Raw genomic sequence first — 26449 nt, 5'->3', positions numbered from 1 at the left:
GATTGATCAACAATTTCAGCAGAAATTTGACGGCTAGGGTTTTGAGGGTTTGGGTGAAATTTGTGAGAGAGTACTTGTGAAAATTGCAGTAGAATCCTATCTTCATTCAGTCTTCTCGATTTCTCACCTAATTCCTCATTTTTATTGTTTAATGGTCCAAGCCCATTTCGGATTACATCTTCTTGCTCAGTAGTTACAAGCCCAGGTATTTTCATACTTCTACTCCCCACTTATTTATCTCCTTGATTATTCGGATGATCATAATCATCAAGCTCATATAATTGTTGCAAGTTCACGTCATATATCAATACTTGGTAAACATTTATCATGCACATTTTATCCTTGTGGACACATTTGAAGTATTTACCACGAATATTTCTTAAGTTGATGCCACTGATACCGGGTAATGAAAAACCCATTTCCTTGATGTCAATTCTTCTTTGCTTCTTCCATAAATCAAGTTCTTTCTTGTTCACATCTTGAAAATCAGCATGTGGATAGATTGAACTCCACCTCCTTAGCACCATTTTCTTGAACCAGGTGATATTTAGCTTTCCTTTTTTTGTAGTAGTTGCAGTATAGGCAACACCAGGATCAAACAAAAAGATCAGCATACTATTTTTGTTAACATTATTGTAGTCAAATATAGAGATACTACTGATATCTTTCTTAACAATAAAAGAGTTGTTTGACTGACCCTTGAATAAGGGAGAAAGATAATCGGTTTCACTTTGAGACGAATAAGGAAAGTACCTTTCAAGCCAATTTTTCCTAAACATACGGGTGTAAGTTGGGCAAGTATTCCAGGAATGAGTCATTGTGAGTCTGTGACCGATCCACAGTAGACGGAGAAAGGAACGGGTAATGATGGATGAACAATGTGAATGAAAGAGAAAGGATTAGTCAGGAAATCAGAATTTCAAACTCTATAGTCCACTAAACACCACTGTTTATCCGGGAATCAACAAAAGAGATAAAACTATGACAAGGATGAAATCAAACACCACTGTTTTACAGAAGGAGAGAAACTCCAGCACCACTGCTACAAATGCCACCACTGGTTCAACAAAATATCCACCTGCAAATCAAACGATTAGCAAGACATTAGTACCCAGTTTATTAACCAAAAGGATATCTTACACATAAAACCGAGATCAAACAAAATATAATGCAAATACCAATAAGGAATAAGATCAGAAAAACTTATTTTTTCACAAGATTCATCCACATGAATCAACGATCTAGGTAGTTAGATCATAAACTGGTGAAACGGAAGATCATTAAAACAAATAGGAAAACAGATTAGATTATGAAAAAACAAATAATGAAAGATTTAGAAAAAATGATTTTAGATATCATATCTCACGGTCACGATGACTGTTCATCTCCCCTCTGTTCCCACTAATAGATAACATATATTCTTAAATCAAGAGATATTTATAAAACTATCATTTTAATTGATTATTGTTAACAAAAGAAATTCGTATAATTTGATAGTTATGTTTTTATTCGTTATGTAGGTATTTTAAAATGTTTTTCAACGGTATAAAGTTTAATAACATCCATGGTATAGTTTAAGAGATAAATCATTTCTAAATTTTACTAGTTATTATCTATAAAAGTATAACTGTAAAAAATATTTAAAGAACACTCTTCTCCTCCTTTCCTTAAGAATTATGTAAACTAAAACTCGGTCATCTATTTAGGGACGGAGGGAGTTTATTACAGTTGTAAAGCTCAACTCTTCTAGCTCTTCATATCATAACTGCTCTTGGAAACCTCCATAAGAAGAAATCATAAAGATAAATGTTGATGGGGCTTTTGATGTGGGTATTGCTGCTTGTGCAACTATTGCAAGGAATAACCCGGTGAGGTATGTGCTGACTTCTTCAATTCTCATCTACCAATTGAAGCTTAAGGAAAAGGCTTTGTCATGGCGTTGCAACTGGGAACTAAGAAAGGCTTTGACCACATTATTACTGAAGGGGGTGCTCAACAAATTTTCGGTGAAAAATCCCTCGAGAATCAAGTCTCAAATTCAACAAATAAGAAATCTAATGGAGAAAATTCCTAAAGTGGAATTCAATTTCGTTAAAAAGAGCGCTAACTGTGTTGCTCATAAGTTATCTAAGTACGTTCAATCTGGCCAAGCATGTTGCTGGTAGTTAGAATCCCCTCCGTCGTGCTTGATTTCCCTCATTATTGAGGGAAACCGTTCTTATCCTTTTTTGTTCATTTCCCTTCTTTCTTTAGCAAACACAAAAGAAAAATATCCAAATGTTGTTTCTTGTTTTAGACATCTGATCACAGTTGATGTTTAATGGTCAAGTTATCGTGACCATGGTTCGTATCGAGTATTGATATTGTATAGGTCCTCAGATATACACATACGATACGACGGTATCAGTGATACTGACAGAAACCGACCAATGTTGAAATTTACATATATTGCGTGGCCAAATAAATTTTCAAGTATAATAAATAAGTTAAATAAATGTAATTGAACCGTTGGATATCAAAATATTGTAATTTAAATAAATAACTATTATAATACATATGACAAGGCATATTTCATTGTCTCCATTGGATAAAAAATAATACGAAAAGGTATTAAAGTTCGAGCTAACCTATTTTTTCTTTTAATCGATAAAAAATATAGAGGTGACGATTTTCGAACTCATATACTTTATAGGTGACATTGAATAATAGTAGATGGTTGACTTTGCTTATCTAGCGGATATCATATTAGTAGAGGATATTTGTAGGTACTAGATGAATCTTCAAAGCATTCTTCTCGTCGATCACAACATTCATGCATTAGATGTTGAGATTATTGATCGAAATCTCATTGATTATTCTGAAGAATAATTGATCACTGAATGTCATTGAAAACATTTGCTAGCTTAACTATCAAATTTTGAATCATCACGTGGATACTTAGCTAATAAAACTAGAGAAAAATTCAATTTGGTCTTATTTTAGGTGGTCCCAAGTTAGTTTGGTCCACCAACAAAAGGGGAGTTTAGTTTGGTCCTTACATGTTCAAAAATGTTAAGATATTTAAAGTATCATTTTCTCTCTCTTATTTTCTCTTAATTCTTGAGCTTGGCTGGAGTTTGGACTATCTACTTCTTTGTTTTCTCTCTCTCTTTTTTTTCTTTTTATTAATTATTAACATAAACAAAAAAAAATCTCTCAAAATATAAATTGAAAATTCATAAATTTTATACATTCGGAATAGTAGTTCATTATAGTTGTTCATTCTGCAGAATGAACTCGTATGATAGTTTAATTGTAGAATGATTTCGTTTGTTAGTTCATGCTCAGAATTCATTTTGTAGAATGAAAACATATGATAGTTCGTTCAAGCAGTTAACTTTGTAGAATGAAATAACTACTATATATAGTTATTCATTCAAGTAATTCATTTTATATTTGATTTTGGCTAAAGGATAACGTAAAAATTAAAAGCTTCGAAATGTAGTAAGAATGGTACTCGTTGGATAAATCTCGACGAAAACTTTCCGAATATATAAAATTTATTATCTTTTAACTTATAGTTCAAATGATATTTCATTTTTAAGTTTTTTATTTATTTTTATAAAGAGAGAGAAAGAATAAGAAAGAAAAAGCATTTTTAAAAAAATGATGACCTCATTATGTGTGGGTAGTGTCCTCCCAAGAAAATAATAATTTTTTGGAATAAACTAAAAGATTGATTCTACACATACCGTCCCAAAAATTACCTAAAAACCGTCACGTGAGTGGAACGGGTGGGCCCCGCCCTCTGGGAACTTGCAGGACGGCCCTTTAAAGGTGAGTTGGGACCACACTTTTACGTCACAACAGTTTTGGGGGAGTTTTTCTGTGCGGTGAGAATTTTTGAAAATAAAAATAAATTTTTAAAAAGGATCTTAGAACGATTGGACTAAATCAACATGACCAAATAGATATATTTATTCTAATCCTAGGACTATTCGATTGTTTCTATATAAAATTAACCTTGATAGTCGAGATAATCCCCGATATATAAGAGTAGTGATAGACTAAGAGCAACCACAGTCACGACCAAATTTGGGTACTAAACCCAAATTTGGTCCCAGAAAGTATCGCAGCGGTGAGGAGTAAACCCAAATTTAGTCGCCAAATTTAGGGTTTGAGACCAAATGTGGTCGTCGGCCCAGACTAAAAAAGATATAGTGGGACGGAAGTATTAGGAGCGTATGATACCAGGCGTAAGTTTAATCACCGTATACAATCAGGCGAGCATATAATCACCGTATGAGTCAGGCGCATGTATAAACTCCGCCCCCTTCAAACGCGTCAGACGATGTTAATACTTACGCCTGAAATGGGACGGATGTATAAAGGGCGTATGAATGAGGCGCAGTTATAAAAAACGTCTGGGTTGGGCGCATGTATTGTGAGCGTCTGTGTCTAGGCGTATCTTTAATGTACGTCTGGTATGGGCGTAACTTTAATGTACGTCTGGGTGAGGCGTAACTTTAATGTACGTCTGGGCGAGGCGTATCTTTAATGTACGTTTGTTAGCAGGCGTAATGTAGGGGAGCTGACCTTTGGGATTCTCCAAAAGATGATGAAATGCAGACTAAAGAGGATTGCAATCTGAAGCAGTTGAAGTTAGGTCACAGTGGTGCATCATTAGGAGGAATACATGGTCCCCTACCCTTCATCATTCGTTGCTTTCTAAAACGAGAAACATATAATCATCTCTCTTTTTTACTTAATTAAACCTATAGAGGCATATCTCCGTACAATCCCAAAGGTCAGCTCCCCAAATTTGGGCACGCCCCATTCAGACGCTCCTTCTATAAACGCCCCAATCAAACGCATCTTGTATAAACGTCTCACCCAGACGCATAAGCCATTAACGCCCGAAACATACGCACTTTATATCTCCGTATGAATGTGACGCACTTTTAATCCCCGTCCCTGTAGACGCACTTTCCATCCCCGTCCCATATCCGGCGTTAATTATACCTACGCCTCAATCAAACGCGCATTATACCTACGTTTCACTCAAACGCATAATATAAAGCCGCCTAATCAACAAACGTGAATATAATTTCCGTCTGACATCGGGCGTGTGTATAAGTTACGCTTCACCAAATTTGGTGTTCTACCACTGCGCTTGAACACCCAGAATACCAAATTTTTTTGGTTTTTAGTCTTACTTTTGGTATTTGGTCCGTCTCATGGCTGTGGTTGCTCTAACAGAGCGGTAATACCACAAAAAATCCCTCTCATCACAAATTTTGGGTCCCTTTGCCTACTGGGATTAGCACGGGACCACTTTTTTTTAAAAGGTGGACTGGTGGGCCCATAAAATGTGAGATGTGGGAGGTTTGAGGTTTCGCGGGATTTTCAGCTCGGTAGGTTTATCATTTCCGGGTATATAATAGCAATGTTGCAAGGCAAGCCAGCTAGAAGTGCGAGCTTCTTATGCCATGTCAAGGTATAAATGACCATTTGCATAAAAAAAAAGGTATAAGTGACCAAAGTGTCGTTGACACTTGTGAAAGGATCATAAAGAGTTTTTTGTGGTTTGGTGATGGGAGGAGAAAAACTAGTTACTTTGGCTTCAGACAGTTTACAGCCCTCTAAAACGAGGGTGGAGTGATGTCACATTAACATATATATGAGGGTGGAGTGTACGTCACATAACATATATCCCAGAGGAATAATTATGGACTGCGCATGGATGTCAGGAGGAATTAGGAGCTTAGTATGCATTAATTTTCTGTGGCAGGAGGAGGAATCGTGACAGACGAAGCCCCTCGTCAAGCTCAACAGTCTTGAGCATATATTCCAATTCTAAGAATCCCACCTTCTACAAGTTTCTCTTGGCAAAACCAGGTAGTAAATGTCCAACCGGAGTTCCGCCAACAGCTAGGGTGGTGGTGGTGCTTGTGGTTGGATATTTGCTTTGTGATGCATTACAGTGCAACCTCCACTTTATGCCATTTAGTAAAATTTTGCTTTTGTGCCTGACCAAGACCAAGTTAAGGTACAACTCTCGAGAGCCAATACCATTTTAACCCTAAAAGCAGCCAAAACTCAAAAGAAAGAGATGGCTTTCTTTCTTTTCTTGAGATAAAATTTGTGCTTTGAATAACAACTACTTTTAATGCATAAATTCCTCTTTCAAGTAATGGACCATTAAATTTGTACCTTGGCAGAGAATCTCACTTGGTTAAATATAATACAATATCATCTTCCACAAGAAAGAAAAATAAATCCTAAAAGCTTCAGTATATGGTGGGACTCTTCAAGGCTTTTGATTTGAAACACAACACAACAACTGCACAAGCTTACCATCTCAAAAAGCCAAAGCCAGAGATGTTTCTGATGGAGACTATTTGATTTACAAGTTCTATGACCACACTTCTACTACTAATACTACTAGAACATTTCTTGTGTTTTGTTCCTTCTTTACTTTCTCTTCACTCTAATAAAGAAATAAACTAAAGTAGTTCTTGTCTGCAAAGTGTAGCTTCTCCTGGATTCTTGTATGTGTATTTTGTGACTGAGAAGCTTTATTGGATTTTAACCTATCTTTTTCTCCACTAACTCAAACTTTCAAACAAAATCTGTCTAAAATTTGATGTGAAACATAATTGGACTTAACAAACATCGATTATATATTCTTCTCATTCAAAACTTAAACATATAATTGTAGACTTCATATTCTGCACAAGTACTGATTACGATAATGATGATGCCGAAGCTTCAGTATCCTCATACAGGTTTAAGCTTGACGAGGAGGTCTTCCAGAATTCCCAGCTCTCCTGAAACAGAGTAGAAAACCACAACTTAAAACGAAGTATCTACAATTCGTTTGGGAGATGTCCGAGAGATTACAGAACAATTCAAAGCTTAGATTTGGATAAAAAGACATCTAGTCTAGCATGAAGAAATTGCTCAGTGAAGTAGGGTTGTTAAGTGAAAATGGAAAAGTTCTTTAAATTATAAAAAAGAGAAAGAAACAGGCAGCCAAATTTAAATTGGGAAAAAGAAGAAATTAAAAGATGAATGGCATGGTGCTCCTATGAGTTATGAATAAAGTTGTCTCTCGTATCTCTCTCCCTTTAGTCTCTTTTTAGTTCCTCTCTTAAAATAAAAGAAATTTAAAGATTACGTGTTTGTTAGCAAATTTTGTTCCTTAAGGACTACGTTTTTCTAAATGCATCAAGACAGAGACCAGGTATAGTTGTGATACACAACTGCTGCTGCACTCAAAAATATTCCACATCAAGAACCAAATTGGTTTCATAATACATGACTTAACAAGTTTCTAACGAATTGTTGATTCTACGAAATAAGAAAAGAATGACGACCTGGCCTTCAGTAGAGAAGGTGCAGCAGTTTGGAGTTGAATAATCACCTCTATACATAACTGCACCTTAACATGCTAACATTAATCATCAATTACGAACTACTTAGGTAGAGTCTCAACTAAACATAGGTTTAGACCATCAAGCATAGTTGTGTTGGACATTCACAAATCAAAACTGAACCGAATTAGTAGATTGACGCATGCACACATATATCTATAAATATGTGTCCCCGGACATGAAAAACATGAAGAAGAAGAGGGTGGATAAAGATATATGTACCTGTTATGAATGGGATCGGGTCCATTCGGAACTTTTCTGTTGCTCATGGAATTGGGATCTAAACCAGTTGGATGTACAACACCAACATCACCATTATGTCTTTCACTTCCTGTAATCATCGCAGAATACTTGAAACTTCTTTTTGTTGGTTTGTTTACTTCTTCACTTGTTAGTACTCCAACAACAAAAAACACAATAAATCCAACAAAGGCAACAATTCTAACAAAACTCCTTAAACCCCCACCTCCATCCATATCTCTCTTCTTCTTCTCTTTTATGCGTATAATATCTTCCCTATCTAGAAAAACATCATCACCTGTACTTCCAAAAGAGACATGAACAATAAGAGTTCAGAATAATCATGTTGTTTTCCTATGTAAGACCATGCATATAAGTAATGTTCATACGAGTTTCTCTGATTTCAAAATGAAAGAAGCCAAAGAACTTAGAAGTAGAGAAGAGTCAGAGAGAGAGAGAGAGAGAGAGAGAGAGAGAGAGAGAGAGAGAGAGAGAGAGAGAGAGTGGGTAGTAAGGCAAAGTATATTTTGGTGTTTAAGAAGTGGTAGTGTAGGTTTTCTTTATAGGTGGAAGTAATTCTTGTTACACTTTTCTTGAACCTTGAACTTAAATAGAATTGGAAGAGAAACAGAAGAAAGAAAGAAAGTTATAGCTGGTAATTCTGAAAATGACGTGGAGAGAGTTGAACACTCAGTTACTTTAAAGTTTTACTGGAATGGGTCCATAGCAACCTAACTGTCCCTCTCTTTGCTTTCAGTTGCTTACTTTCATGCGCAACTCAACCAGATACCATAACCCAAAGAGACCTAGTACCTCGCTATCTTAACTTATGTACACTATCAAAACCAAAAGCAGAGCTTCTTGGATTTAGTGAACCCTAATTACGTAAAAATAATATGTACAGATACATCTAAAATCGTTCAAAAAAAAATTGCGTGAAAGAAGAAAACTTTACAGCCCCAAGTACTATTTAATAAAACAACTATATTTATACTCCGGTGGTGGAGCTAGAATTGAGATGAACTAAGCACATACATCTTGAGAGGATGATCTCCCAATCATGTATACCGTTTTCCTAACAAAAATCATATCGCTGTAGCCAAACTAGTGGTAACTAAAGAACATGCAAAAATGATCTCATATCCATAAGTACAGTGTATTTGATCATACTTTTATTGAAAGAAGATACGATCTTACAGAATAAATGAAGATCGCAATCTACTGAAGGATTGCAAAAAAAGGTTATGGAATAGTAAACAATACTGACAAGTTGAATGTTACAGTAAAACCCAGATTTTTTAATAGGAGAATCAAGAATTTCACCAACTAATCATGGGGGGCCTGCAACCAATATTGTCTAGTTTGCAATCAAGTTTGGCGGCTGCCGAACATATACTTGTCTAAAAGATGGTCATCTTTGAAGCATAGAAAAAAGCATATGTACAGGGAAAATACGTTCCTCTCCTTCGAGGGAACTAACAGAATCAATAGGTCTATTAGTTACACAAGATAATCTTAAAAATAATGCTCATAAAAGAGGAAATGTATCATTGGCTTCTTTTATATGAGCCAAAGAATCAGACAACATCGCTTTTGAAGTCTAATGATAGATTTGAAATGTCCGTTAAAAAACATTATGATTTAAATCTTATACAATAGAAAAGGCAAGAACGAGGACATATACGTGTAAATTGCATCTGATTAGGTTGTACATTCGTTAAATTCAATACGGAAAAAGGTTCCAGAATGATTTTGGGATTCTGGGTGAAAAAAGAGTCATTATTGGTATCTTTAATCTTTATATTGTGAATGCCGTTTATGCTACAACTTACAATATAGTAGATAGATTTTGGGAGTTCACAAAAAATAACCGCATTGTACATAAAACTTGAAAAGCATCTAATACAATTGGACACCTTCCCTTAGCGTAGGGTGTTTGTTCATGTCATCTAGGCAGCTTAACAGATTATTTATACATGGTGACTTTATGGTTTGAATCTATGGCCACATAAACTGGTAGACTTAAGAAGCAAAACATGTGCATTTGTACACTACATAACCATCCTTCTGCGCCTCCACGTTAATAAAAAAGCATCACGATCGAAGAGGAATGGTTGATTTAAAAGACCCTTTTCTCTTACTAGTTTCTTTTTAGTTTTTATACTTTAGGGTCTTTTTTTCTTTTCTTTTTTTTTGCTATGTTAAGATCGATACAAACTGTTCTAGCAGAAAATCCAACAACTTTTTAAAGTAGTGAATAGGAGGCTTATCCAAAATCCTTCTCGCAAGATTCTTTTCTTCATATAAGCTATACATGAGTTCATAATGTAAATATGCGTTTTAAAGACACCTGTGCGTGTATGCATTACATGTGTTAAACAGACTGCATGCATGGCAATTCAAAGGTAAAATGATTGTGTATATATATCATGCCACGGGATGGAGCAAATTTTGTCTATGGAGAAGATATGTTGGGACGTGCTACAACTAAGAAAGAGTCTTACTCAGCTGTTTTGTGCTTGTAGTTGGACAGTCCCTGCAACTGTAACGACTGATGTTTTGGAATTTCTCTTCTTCTGAGCCCAACTAGGTCCATATATTGCCAAAAGTGTCCGACCAAACCGCCTATCAGCAACCTGCAATAAACATGATTAAGGCTTTCTCAGATTTCCTTTTTCTCTTTATTGCAGGGTAATTAAAATTAGCATTTCCATGAACTAGCTGTGAGAGGGAAAGAACCTTTACAAGGCAACCGCAAGAATCCAACATATCAGTTCTTATAGGATACTCTACAACCTATGAACACACACATATGGATAACTGATGTTAGCTTGTGTATATATGGATACTGAAAAAACCCCACATGCGCAGCAAAACTTACAATGAAGGTATTTTCTCCAACTAAAGCAGACTCTGCAATTTGACTCATCAGGACACCATAATCAACTGCCTCATACGGTGGTGTCACACTAATATAATCAAAGCATCCATGTTTCGCTACACAAAAAAAAAAAGTTATTCAATCTTAAGCAGCTGAATTGAACTTACCGAAGGAAGTAGAGAATATACAAATATGTAGGGTAGAGTTTAAAATATAAACTTTAGCACCTGAACTGTCTTTTGAAAAGTATTCACAAACACTACTACGTATCTCTCAACTTTTGAATATCAAGCTAATAGGGATGCAACGGCAAAAATAAGTGTGTCTGAACTTGGGTGCGTACAAAATAACTTTACCTCGAGGCCAAAGTTAGATAATCTAGGGGTGAAATCTGACGGCCTGCCAACCTTAAGAGTTCTAGACTATATCCTACTACATTTACTGACAAATATTGAGCACTTGAGCTAGCCTCTCATAAAATATTGCAGCCACAGCAGACAAGTTTGTGATTTAACTTAAAGAAGCACTATAAGTAGTTAGAGGATGGAAAATAAAAACTGCAAGTTTCAGTGGTACGTAAACCTGGACTTAGCTCTATCATAGTTATCACACCTGCAAATTGCTCAGCTCTTTCGAAGAAGCTTTCAACGCGGATCGTGTGTATAACTGAAGCATCAAGGAATCCACTCCACTCCAAATTTGGTCTCAAAACTTCAGAGACAACCCAAGGATCCATCTCAACAAAGTGAACCTGAGGTACAGAAAACACAAGTGTTTATATTTTGCTTGGGGAAACATAAAACAAGCAAAGATACTGAGACAAGTTACAAAAATGCACCTCCGAACATCCCCTGCTGATAGCTTCAATCCCAACGGATCCCGTGCCACTGTATAAGTCTAACCAACGGCCAGGCCTTAGAGCAGCAGGACATCCACCAGCTACCTAAAGCAAAATGACTTGGCTAAATTATTCCCTATTCTCGACAGTAACTGAAAGATAGAATAGCATTAAAAACCAGTAGTGCTTTCATTCCTAACACAAGCCACTCTAGCAGAGACATACTATCCCCTAAACATTACCGCTTGAATATCTTATACAAACCATTATACCTGCAAAATATCAAAGGCTGCCCCTTTAACAACTTCCATCATCGGCCTTACATCCATCCCCTTAGGGGACAGCAATTTCATCCGGCGTGCCGTTCCTGCAAGCACCTTCAAAACACACACAATTTTTGAAGCACCAAAATCATCAACACAGAATGCCCTAAGACTAATTTCAAATTTGTGCAAACATATCCAAATTATGCCCAGCTGAAAACGAGAGGATGTACCTGAAGTAATTTATGAGTAGTTCTAGCTGGCACGGCACCCTTTCCTTTACTTGTCTTATCCATTTCTTTTCTTCTCTTTGTCTATAAAATTAACAACCCAATTTTTTTAACAATCCAAGATCACATTTTGAGAAACAAACGCAAGAAATTAAACATTTGAAAGAGAAGAAGAAGAAAACGGGACCTTTGAGGTTGTCTGGGATAAGTACTCGTCATGGTCATAACCATATCTTTCCAATAAGATTTTCTTCTCTTTACTTGATAAATCATTGCTTCCATCTGAAATCAACCAGTGAGTTAGTGAGAGCGAGAGAGGGGGAGAATGGAAGAAAGAAGGAAGGAGGTTTTACTAGTAGAAGAGCATATGATGATGGAGGATGTTTGACTCTTCTTCTTCAGTGAAATCAAATTGAAGCTGTTCTTGTTGGTTTGAAGAGAGATAAACGAGTGAATAGACGTTGTTGATGATGATGTTAGAGATAGAGATGAGATTGCTGCCATTTTTGCTACCTTCTTTCCAGTATCGAGAGGGAGGGTTTTGGTGAGTTATCCTCAATTTCTGACCGTTGGATACTCCTTTTAACACTTGCTGTGGCTTTTAAGTAATTTGGCTAAATGCCGTGTTGATGCTCTTTCACACCAAGGGGAGGCAAGGTGTAGTTCGAGGCATTGTTCTATTTCTTTTCAAGAAAAACGGCTTGTAGATCAGTTGGTTTTATGCGCTCAGCAGAAATTTTATGTGTTCCAGGAGATCCCAGATTCGAGTTTCAAATGGCGTAATATTACAGAATTTGATATGGACAGTAAAATTAGCTTGTTCTTTTGCGCCTTATTAAGTTTCCAATTAGTTAATTATGTAATGATATTAATAAAAAAAATTAAAAAAAAAAAAAAAAAAAACCGGACATGCCCGGCTCAAAGCTTAACTTTTGTGGGATTTAAGTGGAGGGTGAACATGGAAGGTAGCCCGCTTGTGCACAACAATTTACACTATCCAGCTTAATAAACTGGTAGTCCGGTAGAGTCTGCAGTGTCGGAATCTTGTTGGAGTCGATAGACATAAATTGGGTGCCCTAGATGATATTTTTGGTACCTACAAAAGGCGGACTTTCATTTTTGTACCCTCTTTTCCCGACTAGTTAGGTGTACTTCCTCTGCATTCAATAGTGCCGTAAATTATATAATCTTTATTGCTCGGGTAATATAGTGTGCCTTTACCATGATTATTTCACTATAGAAATCTTATGGTGGGTTTGTTTGCAGAATTCACTATTTTCAGGAATTTATAATTCCATGAAATTACAAATTCTGTGATTCATGTAAATTCCTTGTGTGTATGGTAATTCAATTAAAATTCCTAGGATTTATAGAGTTTTCTTATATTAAAGTCTTTGTATCGTTTGACATTACCCTCAAATCTTAGAATTAAAAAAAAAGTGGGTCCATAAATCCCTTGATAAGTTTCCCAGCAAATTTTAGGGGGAAGGGTCGGACTCCATATGGAGGATTTGCTGGAAAACTTAATCCCGTAGGAAACGTGATTCCTAGGATTCGGGCAACCAAACATACAAAGGGAAACGTAATTCTACCAAATCCCTTGGACCCATAAATTCCACTTTTAAAATTCTACATCCAAACCCTTTTTTTTTCTCGGTCAAATAAAATTAAAAAAACAAAAATCTGTACATGGACTAGGTCTTCCTAATGACTAGCCGCGAGGCCACTCACTGGAAAACCTAATTGAAACGGTAATAAACCCTTCCAGGCCATTCCACAGATGGAATAAAACCTGTCCTGTCCTCAAAAAACTCAAAAATATCCTCAGCCAGCAAACAGGCTTGCTTGCCGGAGGCATCAGCTGAGAAATTAACCTCCCTATAGCTATGAATATAACGAATGTTGATGTAGTAAGACTTTGCAATTTTCCACTTCTGCACCAGCTGCCAAGGAAGCTCACCCTTTTGAAAATCTTGAATGCAACTCTTCCAATCAGAACGAATGCAAATACTCTGCATATTCCATCTCTTATCCATAATCGCACCATAAATAATCGCACAAACTTCCGCGTAGAAATTTGTTTGCCAACCAAGGCCAACACAAAGAACACCAAGCACCTCCGAACTTGCATCACGGAAAACAACACCTGAACTAGCTTGGCCCGGGTTTCCGAAAGATGCACCATCACAACAGATCATGATTTCATCTTGATTAGGAGGAGTCCAACTAATCTCAATTGGGGTAGACGTTTTGCATGATCTATGCCGCACCTTGAAATAATTCAGAATGCGTGACTCCTCTAAAGTATTATGCATGTAGCCTTTCATTCTAATTGAATTATCACGAATTACCTGATAAACTCTCCCTTTAAAGCCCAGTCATTGAACAACCATATTATCAAAATAAGACTTATTACGTAACTTCCATAACTCTGTGACAATTGCAAGATTTGCAACCAACCACAGGTCCTTTATCATTCTACTTCGACTCTTAGCAGCCTTATACGAGTCCACCAGGTCTTCACTTGGATCCAGCTTGAAAATTCCAGCCACCCAAGCCCAAATCCTCCTAGCAACTCTGCAATGCCAAGTGATGTATGTGGCTAAGAGTTTCACAACTTTTCCTGCATAAACGGCACATAGTAGGCATGCTCCTACCTGTTTTCTTAATAATATTGTCTTCACTAGCACAACATTGCTTGGCCCAAATCTTCCAGTATTGCACACTCAAGGTAGGGTGCACAACCTGTCTAGTAAACAGATTTGCACAAGGCACAACTTCTGCCGGCATCTTAAGAGAGGCCTTAGCCGACTTAACTGAAAAAACGCCTTTGCTATCTAAATCCCAAATTTTATAATCCTCACCACCACCAATAACAGGCAAATTTTCCACATCAATATTACAACGAATCATCAAATCTCTTGTTTTTTCAGGAATAACCCAAACACCATCAAAAATGATATCACTTACTTTAGCCGTAAAATTATTAGGGCCTTTGGAAGTGATGCCAAGTCTTTGCGCAATAGAAATATCACCACACCAATTATCAAAAAATAGGGAAGTATTAGCACCATTACCTATAATTGAGCGTGTATGCTTCTGCACAAAATTATAAACCAAGCGAATTCCAGAAAAAACCGAAGAAGCCAACTTATAATTTATCAGATTGTCATTGATCTTAAAGTATTTGGACCTCAAAAATATGGCCCAAATCTTGTTTGAATCCCGAATAGAATTCCTAAGCTTCATTAGCATAGCCCTATTAATATCATTTAACTTCTTAATTCCAAGATCACCTTCACGCTTTGAGAGACATAGATCATCATATAGAACCGTAAAATATTTACGTTTCTTAGCATCAGCGGACCAAAAAAATTTTCTAATGGCCCTCTCAACTTGCTTAATAACCGTGCATGGCCATTTATAAACAGCCATAGAATGAATAACATAACTAGAAATCACCGACTTAATTAGCACAAGCCTCGCCTGAAATGATAAAAGTTTACCTTTCCAGCCAGCCAGCTTGTCCATAATCTTCTCAACAACTTGGCGAACATGAATATGCCGAACAATACCAGGTTTCAATTGAATACCTAAGTATTTATCCGGAAACATAGCTCTCTCCATACCCAAATAGTTAGAAATAGCAATAGCACGAGAAATTCTATCACCTCCAAAATAAAACTTGTTATTTGCATAGTTTACGCACTGGCCAGACCCATGTTCATACAAAACAAGCATATTCTTCAAATTTTACAAACTATGAAGATTATCTCTGCAGAATATAAGGATATCATCTGCGAAAAGTAAGTACGTAGGCGCCACTCCTTTTTTACTAACCATAACATTCATACTATGATTTGCAAACAACTTGGAAAGATTGCGACTTAAAACATCTTCAATAAGAACAAAGATCAAAGGTGAGAGAGGATCACCTTGACGCAGACCTCTAGTAATACTGAAATAACCTTTAGGGCAGCCATTAATCATGACAGAAATCCGAGCTTAGCTAAGGATATTAAGAACCCACATGCACCAAGAATCAGAAAAGCCATATTGACGAAAAACTTCAGCTATGAAATTCCAACTTACCGTATCAAAAGATTGAGCAATATCCAGTTTGAGGCCAACATTTTCATGTTTCCTTTCCGTATTGATCTCATTGATCAATTCAGACGCCAAAGCTATATTCTCATGAATGTTTATACCCTTCATAAACGCCACTTGCTCTTCAGAGATCAGCTTATTTAGCACAGTACCAAGCCTGGTAGCCAATCTAAGTAATGATCTTGAAGAAAAAATTACTCAAGCCAATTGGCCTATAATCTTTAATAGTATCAGACTTGTTATTTTTTGGAATAAGAACAATAAAACTAGAGTAATGCCATCGGTAATTTTACGCATAGACCAACAGTTTGCAATTGCAGTAAAGAGATCTCTAGAAATAATGTCCCAGCATTGTCTATAGAAAGAGCCTGTGAAGCCATCTGGGCCAGGCGCAGGATCAGCTCCCAAGTCAAAAACCGCCACTCTAACTTCCTCCAAAGATGGAATAGCATCCATATAAGCACTCTCAGTAACTGAAATGCTCTCATGTTCAATATCAAATAAAACTGGATCAATATGAATGTCACCACCATTGAACTTGACCTGATAATGGTTAACAATGAAATCCTTTATCTCATCCTGGAAAAACAAAGTAGTATCGTTAGAATCCTTAAGATCTGAGATGGTATTTTGACTTCTCCTCATGCGGATGCTATTATGAAAGAAACGAGTATTTTGGTCATCATCCTCCAACCAAGTTACTCTCGACTTCATCTTAAGCATAATTTCCAACTCCATTCTCACAACATCAACATCCTTTCTGGCATCCGCAACCCTTAGGAATTGAAACTCATCAGCCAGATCATAATCAAGAAGATCATCCTCAGTTTCAAGTTTCAATTCAGCCTGCTTCAAGCGAAATTGCACATCTCCAAAAATAGTTATGTTCCAAATCTTTAACACCTCCTTTAATCTCTTCAGCTTAGAAGTAAAAACAAAAGGGGGAGCACCATTAAGATCCAAACTCCAGTTCTCCTCAACCAACTGCATAAAACCTGGATGGGAAAGCCACATCTTCTGAATTCGAAAAAGAACTCTATCCGGCCTTGGATTTTCAAAAGCAAACCCAAAAAGGGGGGAATGATCTGAACAAACCCTAGGCAAGGCCTTGCATCTCCAGTTCGCATACTTATAACACCAAGCATCATTAACAATCGCTCTATCATGGTTAGAGACAATTCTTTGAGTTCCACTTCTACAATTAGACCAAGTATATTTTTTACCAATAACATCAGCCTCAACCAAACCATTGTCATAAATCCAGCAACGAAACTCATTCATATAAACCTCTTTGATCGGTCTTCCACCCTTCTTTTCCTCCAAGCGTAAAACGCAATTAAAATCTCCCAACACCAACCAAGGAATAGATATAAAACCTAAACCCAATTGACGCCAAAATCTCTTTCTTACCACCGGATTATAAGAAGCATGAAAAACCGTAATGAAACCCCCCGCAAAATTCACAGTAATTACTTGCTTTGAAGTAGATAAAATATCAAGCCTCAATAAAGTATTTCTCCATAAAATCCAAATATTACCTTTTTCACTATCAACCTCATTTGTAATAACATCTTTACCAAAATCAACCAATATAAGCGACCTAACAAAACGTACATTGCAGAAAACATGCGGCTCTGCAATGCAAATTACGTCAGGTTTGTGCACGAAAGAAAGCTCATGCAACTTGGATCTTGCACCATCCTTAGCCAAGCCTTGAGCGTTCTAATAAAAAACATGCATTAATTAACCATGCTCCTTGAAGGGCTTGTTGAACCCTTATCATCTTCTTTGCGTGTCTGACTTCTACCTCTTCTACCAACTTGGCCATCATCCTTAACCGTCTTGGCACCAGGTTTCTTTTCTTTTTTGGCGCGGTTTTAACAACGTCATTCTTAGCCAAATTATCCAATTTCTTCTTCTCAACTAACTCTCTTTTAAGTTTATCTTCCTCATCTTTAGCGGCACTCCATTCCAATTTTTCATCTTCAGTCTCTACGTTACTAGTACTAGCAGATTGCAAAGAATCTGGCGGCTTTTCCTTAATGGGCAATGCATCAGCTTCAATGCTTTCTTCTTCATCTTCACTATCTTTAATACCAGTTTCAAACATATTAGAAGTCTCAAGAACTTCGTCAGTTCGAACTGGAGAGGATCTTCTAGCCGTTCTAGTTGGACAACTTAACCATCATCAATTTTTTCCAAAACAAAATTATATTGCATCTCACCTATTACTAAGAGTGAGTCTTGAACTTGTTTCGTTTGTGAAACATCTTGTTGAGCAACTTCTTGTTGTTGTTTCTCTACGTCCAAAATACCATCTTCTTCTTGAGCACGCTTCTCTTCCTCTTTCCTCTACTTTGCCATAAGCAATTGTCTAGTGTTTTGCAATTTAGCCAAGAGAGCATCTTGTTCTTTTTTTCCAAGATCTGCAGCTTTAGCCATATCATCATCTATCTTTTTTTGTTCATCATAAACTTTGTAAAATTCTTCTTATTCCTTTTCAAGGTCCAAAGAGATTGTAGCAGCATCATCAGCAAGTTCACGCAAAGGCACTGAACCAGCTGTAAGATTAGTGCTAGCGGATTCAGGCAAGGCATGCGGAATGTCTGCAATATTTCCATCTCCAGCAATACTCGAAGATGTACTGGGAATCAGAGTACGACGCCCAGTATGTCTAACTCCTCCAATACATAACCCATCATTGTTATCCTTGGGATCCAATGATTGTTCTCCTCCTCCTCCAGTGTATGCCAGTGGTGGAGGCTTATCTTTTGGCTTAACATATTTTTCCTTCTTCCAATAATCCTTCAGTTCATCCATATCAGCCTTAAGGGCCGCACATTTCAATGCATCCTCCTCAGCACCATGCAACTTCTCCAAATATTTATACCTAGCCGATCTGCATTGGGATAAAGTGTGACCAACTGATTTACAATGATCACAAAATTATGGCTTATTCAAAAAATCATAATCAAGACGCAAACCCTCCGGACAATCTTCATCATCAATGACAAGCTTAGGCAAAGGTTTTGAAAAATCTGTATCCACAAGTGTCGCAGCAAAATAGCCATATTCTACTCTTAGTGTTCTCGGATCAACAGCTACAAGCTTGCCAAGGCCACGAGCTATTCGAAATAAGATTTTCTCCTCCCAATATTCAAAGTGAAGATATGGAAGACGCACCCAAACTGTTGCCCTTGAGTTTTTTTTCGATTCAGGATTAAACATAGGTGTCCATGGCAGCATCTTTAATTGTTGTTCCTTAACTTTCCACGGACCTTCATAGCTAACTATTTTACGATCAACTTCATTGTTAAGCTTAATAACAAAATAACCTTTCACCCATGGAATAAACTGGACTTGGCCTGTTAATTTCCATTGATCGCATATAATACGCTTAACATCTTCAAACTTAGCACCTAGGGTTTTAAAATCAAAACGACCTACAATACTGAATTTCCATACTTCTTTGGAACGTCGAATGACATCCTTAGGAATTGTGATCACAATCTCCCCTATAGAGGCACGAACCGGAGGATGTGACAAAGAGTCCGCATCAATATTGGACATAAAAATTGATTTCTTCTTAACTATATTTGCATACGAACTATTCCCATCTTTGGAATTGTCCGCACCATGATTAGGGTTACCTTTTTTTGGAACGTAAGTTAATCTTGGCCTTGAACGTGATCGATTCCTATTTTGAGCACGATCGTGGCGTTGCTGATTTGGATGATTGCCCAGTTCAGGCGAAACTGATTGATTTAGCGCCATTGACGCCAAATCTTAGCACAAAGAACGCAAAGAGAAAAGAGGAGAGAAAAAACAGGAGCTAGTCCGACCAAACCCTAGGTTTTTGCTTTTTTTCTACAAACCCACCATTAGTAATTTTCCATGGTAATTAATTGCACAGGGCTTAATGAAATGAAAAACAAATCTCATAATCAAACTGGACATGTCATGTAATCTGAAATCTACTTCATAGGTAATTTGTACCTGCTGCAGAACTAGTTTAACCGATTAATCATTCCACGAAAAGTTAATTGTGTAACACAAATCGAGAGAAAACTCAAAATCCCAAATATGAAGTTGTGACAAAATTCTACCCATACCACAAAATATGTCCTTAAAACCAAATTTAGTATAGGGTAAAACAATGTACTGTTGAAGTAATTTTCTTAGGTTCGAAAATCAAAATCGTACAAGACAAGCCTAAACCGAGAAATATTCGTTCACGTCTTGCTTCGGTCATAAAGAGAGCTACATGGGTTAATCTTAAAGGAGGGAAAGCAGAGAAAGTTGAGGAAATCAGTGGTGAGGTATTTATGTGTGTGGAGTTGTTGAAACTATGAAGAACAAGAACATTGAATGATAAGCTTATCTTAATTGTTCTGAATAGAAGAAGCGATTTTTTTGTAGTTATGATGGACACCCGTTTCCTCGTAAGTAATGGAGGTAGTGAAGGATCAGAAAAGTGGAGATCGTGGAGGTAATGATGAAGTTATGCCTGCTATGTTAGCGAATACCGTGCACCATCATTCCATCACTCTTTTTACTGTTCTTTAATTGTCACCATACTACTTCTTACTTCCTCGTGGGGTGTTGCCACCCTGCATGTTGCTATAAACCACCAGAACAATACCCCATGAAAATCCCCTCATATGACATTGAAAATGCGGGGTCTAACAACCACACCCAACAATTTGTTTAGCAATCTGAGAGGACTTACTCCAATACACTTTCTAGAGAATCAACTAGACAATCAGACTCGGTCTAGAATAAAGTATATCAAAGAGTTTAATATCTCTAACTCTTAATTCAATCTACAGTCAGCAAATAGAAATCTGTGAGCCCGATTGAATATAAGAGGAAATACTTGAACAGTACCAAAGACCAATGTTCAAGTTCCAATCAATGTAAATCAACAACCAAAGGTTGGATATTCTAAGTGATTGATCTTAATGCACAACCTATGATATTTCAATTATATAAAAAAATATAATGCGGAAAAGAAATAACACAGACACCAGAATTTTGTTAACGAGGAAACCGCAAATGCAGAAAAACCCCGGGACCTAGTCCAGATCGAACACCACACTGTATTAAGCCGCTACAGACACTAGCCTACTACCAATTAACTTCGGACTGGACTGTAGTTGAACCCTAATCAATCTTACACTGATTCCCTTAGCTGATCTCACCCACAACTAAGAGGTTCTACGACCCAAATTCGAAGACTTGATAAACAAATCCGTCTCACACAGAAAAGTCTATAGGATTGAATAAATCTGTCTCCCATAGAAATACCCAAGAGTTTTTGTTTCGTCTTTTGATAAATCAAGGTGAACATGAACCAATTGATAAACCAGACTTATATTCCCGAAGAACGGCCTAGTATTATCAATTACCTCACAATAAACTTAATCGGCTAGCGAAAAAAGTTATTGTGGAATCACAAACGATGAGACGAAGGTGTTTGTGATTACTTTTCTATCTTGCCTATCGGAGATATAAATCTCAAGCCAATTTTACAATTGCACTTAATCACGATAGAAATAGCAAGATCAGATCACGCAACTACAAAGAGAATAGTTGGGTCTGGCTTCACAATCCCAATGAAGTCTTCATGTCGTTAACCTACAACGAATCGAGAAGAAACCTAAGGTTAAAAGAGAATCAACTCTAGTTATGCAACTAGTAACACACAGGAGGTGTGGGGATTAGCTTTCCCAGTTGCTAGAGTTCTCCTTTATGTAGTTTTCAAATCATGGTTTGCAATCCAAGTTACCTTGGTAACAAAGCATTCAATAATCACTGTTAGATGAAAAACCTGATTCAACCAAGCTAATATCTTTCAACCGTCAGATCGAACTTAGATTGTTACACACAAATGAAATATACCCTCCTTTAGATTTATGTAACCGAACCCAAACGTGTACACCATGTTGGTTCACAAATAGTTAACCGAGGTTAGCCATATGATTACTCTCAATCAACCTTATTCATCGTAACCATAACTAGTTCAAATGACTCAAATGAAACTAGTTAAAGAGTTGTTCAATTACTATATTATCATGGATTTATACAAGAACACAATTGAAGCAAAATCTGTTTGATTCACTCGAATCGATACATGAACATTATAGCCACGGTTTGCAAAGATTGCATTCCTTATTGATAAATGTTTTAGGTTCATGTACAACCGATCTTAGAAAGTAACCACTTAAGTATGCGTACGGGTATGCGTACTTAAGTAACCGGATTTGAGTTTGTTTTAATTTTCAAACTCAACAGAAATTCACGGACGTGAACTTTCCGCCAGTATGCATACGAGTACGCGTACTTTAGGTAACCGGATGAGTTTGGTTTTCAAACTCAGCAGAAATTCACGGACGTGAACTTCCGCTAGTATGCGTACGGGTACGCATACTTACCCAGTCTCCTACAACCTTTTTGTATACACACATGTATGCATACTTTAGGCTCCCGGTTTTGGACTTATACACTAATATGCGAACACACTATGCTTATATCCAAAGTTGGTTACAAGATTCTAAACTCTTTATTTCAATCATTGAAACATTCTTCTATAATGACAATACTCGTTTTCACACACTATTAGCATCAAAGCAATTTCCAAGATATTGAAACAATAATCATCGAGACATTCTAAGTCTTACACCAAATGATTGTATCACACAAACCATGTAAGATGTTACTCGGCAATTTTCTCATGATATAAGATGAACCTGGTCGAAGCGAAATATTATCAACACATATTTCGAGAAATATGTAAACGATATATACTCAACTCGAAATCTCAAATGTGTATAGAGAAAACTATATCGTAACACGACTTATGTCTCAATATATGAGATAGAGTAGAAATAGACTTCCCAAGTGATAGATGAGTTTAAGTCTCCACATACCTTTTATCGATGAAGTTCCACAAGCTCTTCTTAGTAGTTCTTCGTCTTCAAGTGATAAGCGCCGTGAAGTCTAAGCTCAACTACACAAACTATGTCCTAGTCCGAGATATCTATAAATAGGCTATAAATCAGGACTTATAGTTTTGATCACTAACATTGACAAACATGCTTGAGATAGCAACGCATGCGATTTCTACCGGGAAATGATCTAACAATCTCCCCCTTTGTCAATTTTAATGACAAAAGTATCAATACATATGGATTACAAAATAAATAAAATTTGTAGCTTCTCATCCAAATGCTTGATATCCTCGACATCTTCAATGAGACTCGAAATCTTTGTCACTTCCAAGTACTCCATGATCCTAAAGGTTGTAAGTTCAGCATCATAGTTGTTGAAGATCCGTAGCGATAACAATGAGAAAACAAATACTTTCAATCATTGTTATACAGTGTCATAGTATTATTACACAACATCAAAGTTCAATTGTATCACAACTTTGACAACAATACTATGGTGATATATATCACTCCCCCTTAGTCAATACTCCATCTCGACATGAAAACCACTCCTCCTTACATAATGATCCGTAAACCATATGTATTTGTAGTATCACACTACACATTAATTCTCCCCCTTTTTGTCAATATATATTGGCAAAGGTACAAAAACTAGTGGGATCCTCATGAAATTTTCATAGATATACTTTATGACCAAAAGAGAATACCATATCAACTTATTTAGATGCCATCATAAAGTCGAAGCTAAATGCATTCATCAAGGAGTTTATAAAGATACAAGATAACCTCTATAATATTTCACATCCGTACTCCCCACAAAGATTTGGAAATTAAGAACAAGTTCAAAAATAACTCTCCCCCGTAAAATGTCATTCCCGAAAGAACAAAAAAGGCGACCTTACTTTCACAAGAAAAGAAGGATTTCTTTGGAATAACCAAATAACATGAAAACATGAATTTGAATCCGAATTATTCAATTGAATTATCTACAAAAGAATTCATGATTAATCCAATCGAAATGCACAACTAAATTAACCACAAGAAAACCCATGATTAATTCAATTGGAATTTCATGACTAAATTAACCACAAGAAAGTGATCAATTGTGGACATGCTCATCATAAGAGAACTTACAAAGCAACAACTAAACTGACCACAAGAGAGTGATCAATTCAATTGGTCATGCTCAAACATAAGAAAACTTATGGAGCAACACAATATATGCACAAATATATGGATCGGAGATCGACCAATACTGCGGAATATATAAGGATTCATTCCATTTTCCATCACTATTTTCACAATGACATACAATAGACTTAATCCTTGTAAACAGAAGTTTTATCCTTTCTTCCATCAAAGCAATGACATAAAAGGCTTTAACTTTTGTAATGTCAAAAGTTCATTCTATCATCTACCAATACTTTCATACCGACTGTTGATGGTGGTTTTTAGCTCAAGGGCTAAAATCATAAACCCTGTATTTAATGCGCTCTCATCCCGCAAAGGAACATAAGCCATTTAAAAGCAATGAGTTCTTAAGCCTCTTCGCTCACATATGTATTGAGCAATTCAACATATCTGTATATATTAAATTTACTCAGAATGGTGCGTGCAACAGCAATCCCAAAATATTCTGTGAATTTTATCTTCCACCAGCATTATTCACTAATGCATGACTTGCCTAGTATTTTCCTACGCTATGTTCCCATCCGAACTCTTAATATTGACATCACATGACGATTAAATGTTCACTCTCAGCAGAGTAACATGAATCTCCCGAAGTGTCAGTATTGAGATCTGCATGGAAGTACTCACATAGGTTGCATCACTCTCTGACAAAGAGGCCAGCGTGTTTACACACCTTTTTAATTAAAATATAGCACGATTGAACGCGTTTAAATTCCTTAAGGAAAATATAGACTGTCCATGTCAGTCTCAAAACGATCACGGCCGTACGTTTTAGCCAGTCGATTTATAAAACCTAGCCGTCTCCTAACATGGTCGGACAAGCTCCATAATGTTCACCATCGGGGCTATTATCATCCCAACCGATCGGGATACTTTAGTTCACCCGCAGCACCCCTAGTCGTTAGCCAGAAGTTATTGTGATCGCGTTGTTGAAAATAAGCTCAACGATCTAAGACCGACCATATCGGTCTCAAACTCATCACATCCGTCAAACTTAGCCAGCCTAGTTGAATGGCTCGGATGTTATTTCGAATGACCAATGAGGTGCAGATATGCTCACCATCAACTCACCTCCATCCCTGGCCGGTCGAACTACTTACGATATGCTAACAACCACCAAAAACGTTAGCACGAAGACAGGCCAGCTGCGTGAACGAAAGGAGTCTTAATCGAATTAGGCTGCCTAGGTCGGTCTTAAATCAAGCGTGACCAACCAACTTCGCCAGCCTAGTCGGACGACCTAGATCGAATCTCGAACGATCAAAGAAGCGCCAATATGTTCATTGGTGGCCCAACCTTCTTCCCAGTCGATCGACTTTCCCATAGCAAGTCAATAATGCATCAAACTATTCGATTGAATTAGGGCGTACGCGGCCGCTTTAAAACCCTAATTTGTGCTTGCGGCAGTATACAACTATCGCAAATCAATCACGACCATCCATCTTCTCCAGCCGAATCGAGTGGCTTAGATCTAATTTCAGATGGCCCAAGAGATGTCAAGCGTGCACATCAGCGGCTCATCTTTGCACATGGCCGATCGGCATGTTCGAATCAGCGCCCAACGTTTTGATTCGACTAGCTAAAACAGGGATGGCTGCACGGCCTCCAAACCCTAAAAACGACAACGGCAATATACAATTGCCGCAAATCATTTCGTCCATCCAACTTCGCCAACCTAGTTGGATAGTGTAGATTTGTTTTCAGAAATCTAATAAAATAGCATTGTGATCACCGGCAATCTCTTCCCCACATGGAGCGATCGACCAAGTGATAGCTCGCCCATAGGGTCCTCAAACGAACACCCAAAGAGGGCCGGCCGTGCTGCTTTTAAGACGCTTGATTCGTGACTGATTCGATCGAGCTCAAAAACAACGATGCTTCTAGGACATCGATTATTTTTCAGCTACTTATTCGAAAGTGGTGCTTCACATACATCGATTATAAGTAATGCTTTATAAATATCGTTTTTACAAATAATTTATTATTTGACCTAAAAGCACTACGAGTCCCACGACTCGACCCACTTACTCGAGACATCAAACATGTCACACACTGGGGGATGCTAACTGGGGTATTAGTCTGGCGGTTTACAGCGTGCGGCGTTCAACGTGCCCATTACGAGAAAGTGTCAGGAAAGACGGGCGGTTAACATTAATAAGAGTAGTGGGTGAACATGTGATCAGTATTCCCTCATAACAGAAACACGATGATCATTACCTTTCTCACAAATCCACTTCTCCGTTACTTAACTTCATCCACTTCCTATGAGATCAGGGTACGCTCAATGACTTGTATAAATAGGTTTTCAATCTATTTAGACAACAAGAGAACACA

General features: G+C 37.2%; 2 protein-coding genes across 2 annotated transcripts; both read right to left on the bottom strand.

Moving 5' to 3' along the window:
• Positions 1–6206: 6206 nt before the first annotated feature.
• On the bottom strand, positions 6207–12515 carry LOC113276383 (putative rRNA methyltransferase YlbH). The gene is made up of 11 exons (XM_026525982.1): positions 12221–12515; positions 12055–12149; positions 11871–11951; positions 11647–11751; positions 11375–11479; positions 11149–11287; positions 10537–10652; positions 10395–10451; positions 10160–10291; positions 7638–7953; positions 6207–6809 (listed from the first exon to the last, which is right to left on the bottom strand). The coding sequence occupies exons 1-9, from the start codon at positions 12369–12371 to the stop codon at positions 10160–10162; spliced, it is 981 nt and encodes a 326-aa protein (XP_026381767.1). The 5' UTR covers positions 12372–12515; the 3' UTR covers positions 6207–6809; positions 7638–7953.
• Positions 12516–13606: 1091 nt separating this feature from the next.
• Positions 13607–14194, bottom strand: LOC113273024. The gene has a single exon (XM_026522799.1). The coding sequence runs from the start codon at positions 14192–14194 to the stop codon at positions 13607–13609; it is 588 nt and encodes a 195-aa protein (XP_026378584.1).
• Between the last annotated feature and the right edge of the window lie 12255 nt (positions 14195–26449).

Source organism: Papaver somniferum, chromosome 4, assembly GCF_003573695.1.
Source record: "Papaver somniferum cultivar HN1 chromosome 4, ASM357369v1, whole genome shotgun sequence".
Classification (NCBI taxonomy): domain Eukaryota; kingdom Viridiplantae; phylum Streptophyta; class Magnoliopsida; order Ranunculales; family Papaveraceae; genus Papaver; species Papaver somniferum.
Note: the sequence above shows the minus strand (reverse complement) of the source record. Positions and strands in the feature narration are given on the sequence as shown.

Excerpts from the sequence above, each read along its gene's own strand:
- LOC113273024 (XM_026522799.1), bottom strand. The coding sequence starts at position 14,194 with ATGAAAGGCTACATGCATAATACTTTAGAGGAGTCACGCATTCTGAAT.
- LOC113276383 (XM_026525982.1), bottom strand. The coding sequence starts at position 12,371 with ATGGCAGCAATCTCATCTCTATCTCTAACATCATCATCAACAACGTCT. Across the intron at positions 11,952-12,054 it reads TATCCCAGACAACCTCAAAG|ACAAAGAGAAGAAAAGAAAT; the intron begins GTCCCGTTTTCT and ends TTAATTTTATAG. Across the intron at positions 11,752-11,870 it reads CTACTCATAAATTACTTCAG|GTGCTTGCAGGAACGGCACG; the intron begins GTACATCCTCTC and ends TGTGTTTTGAAG.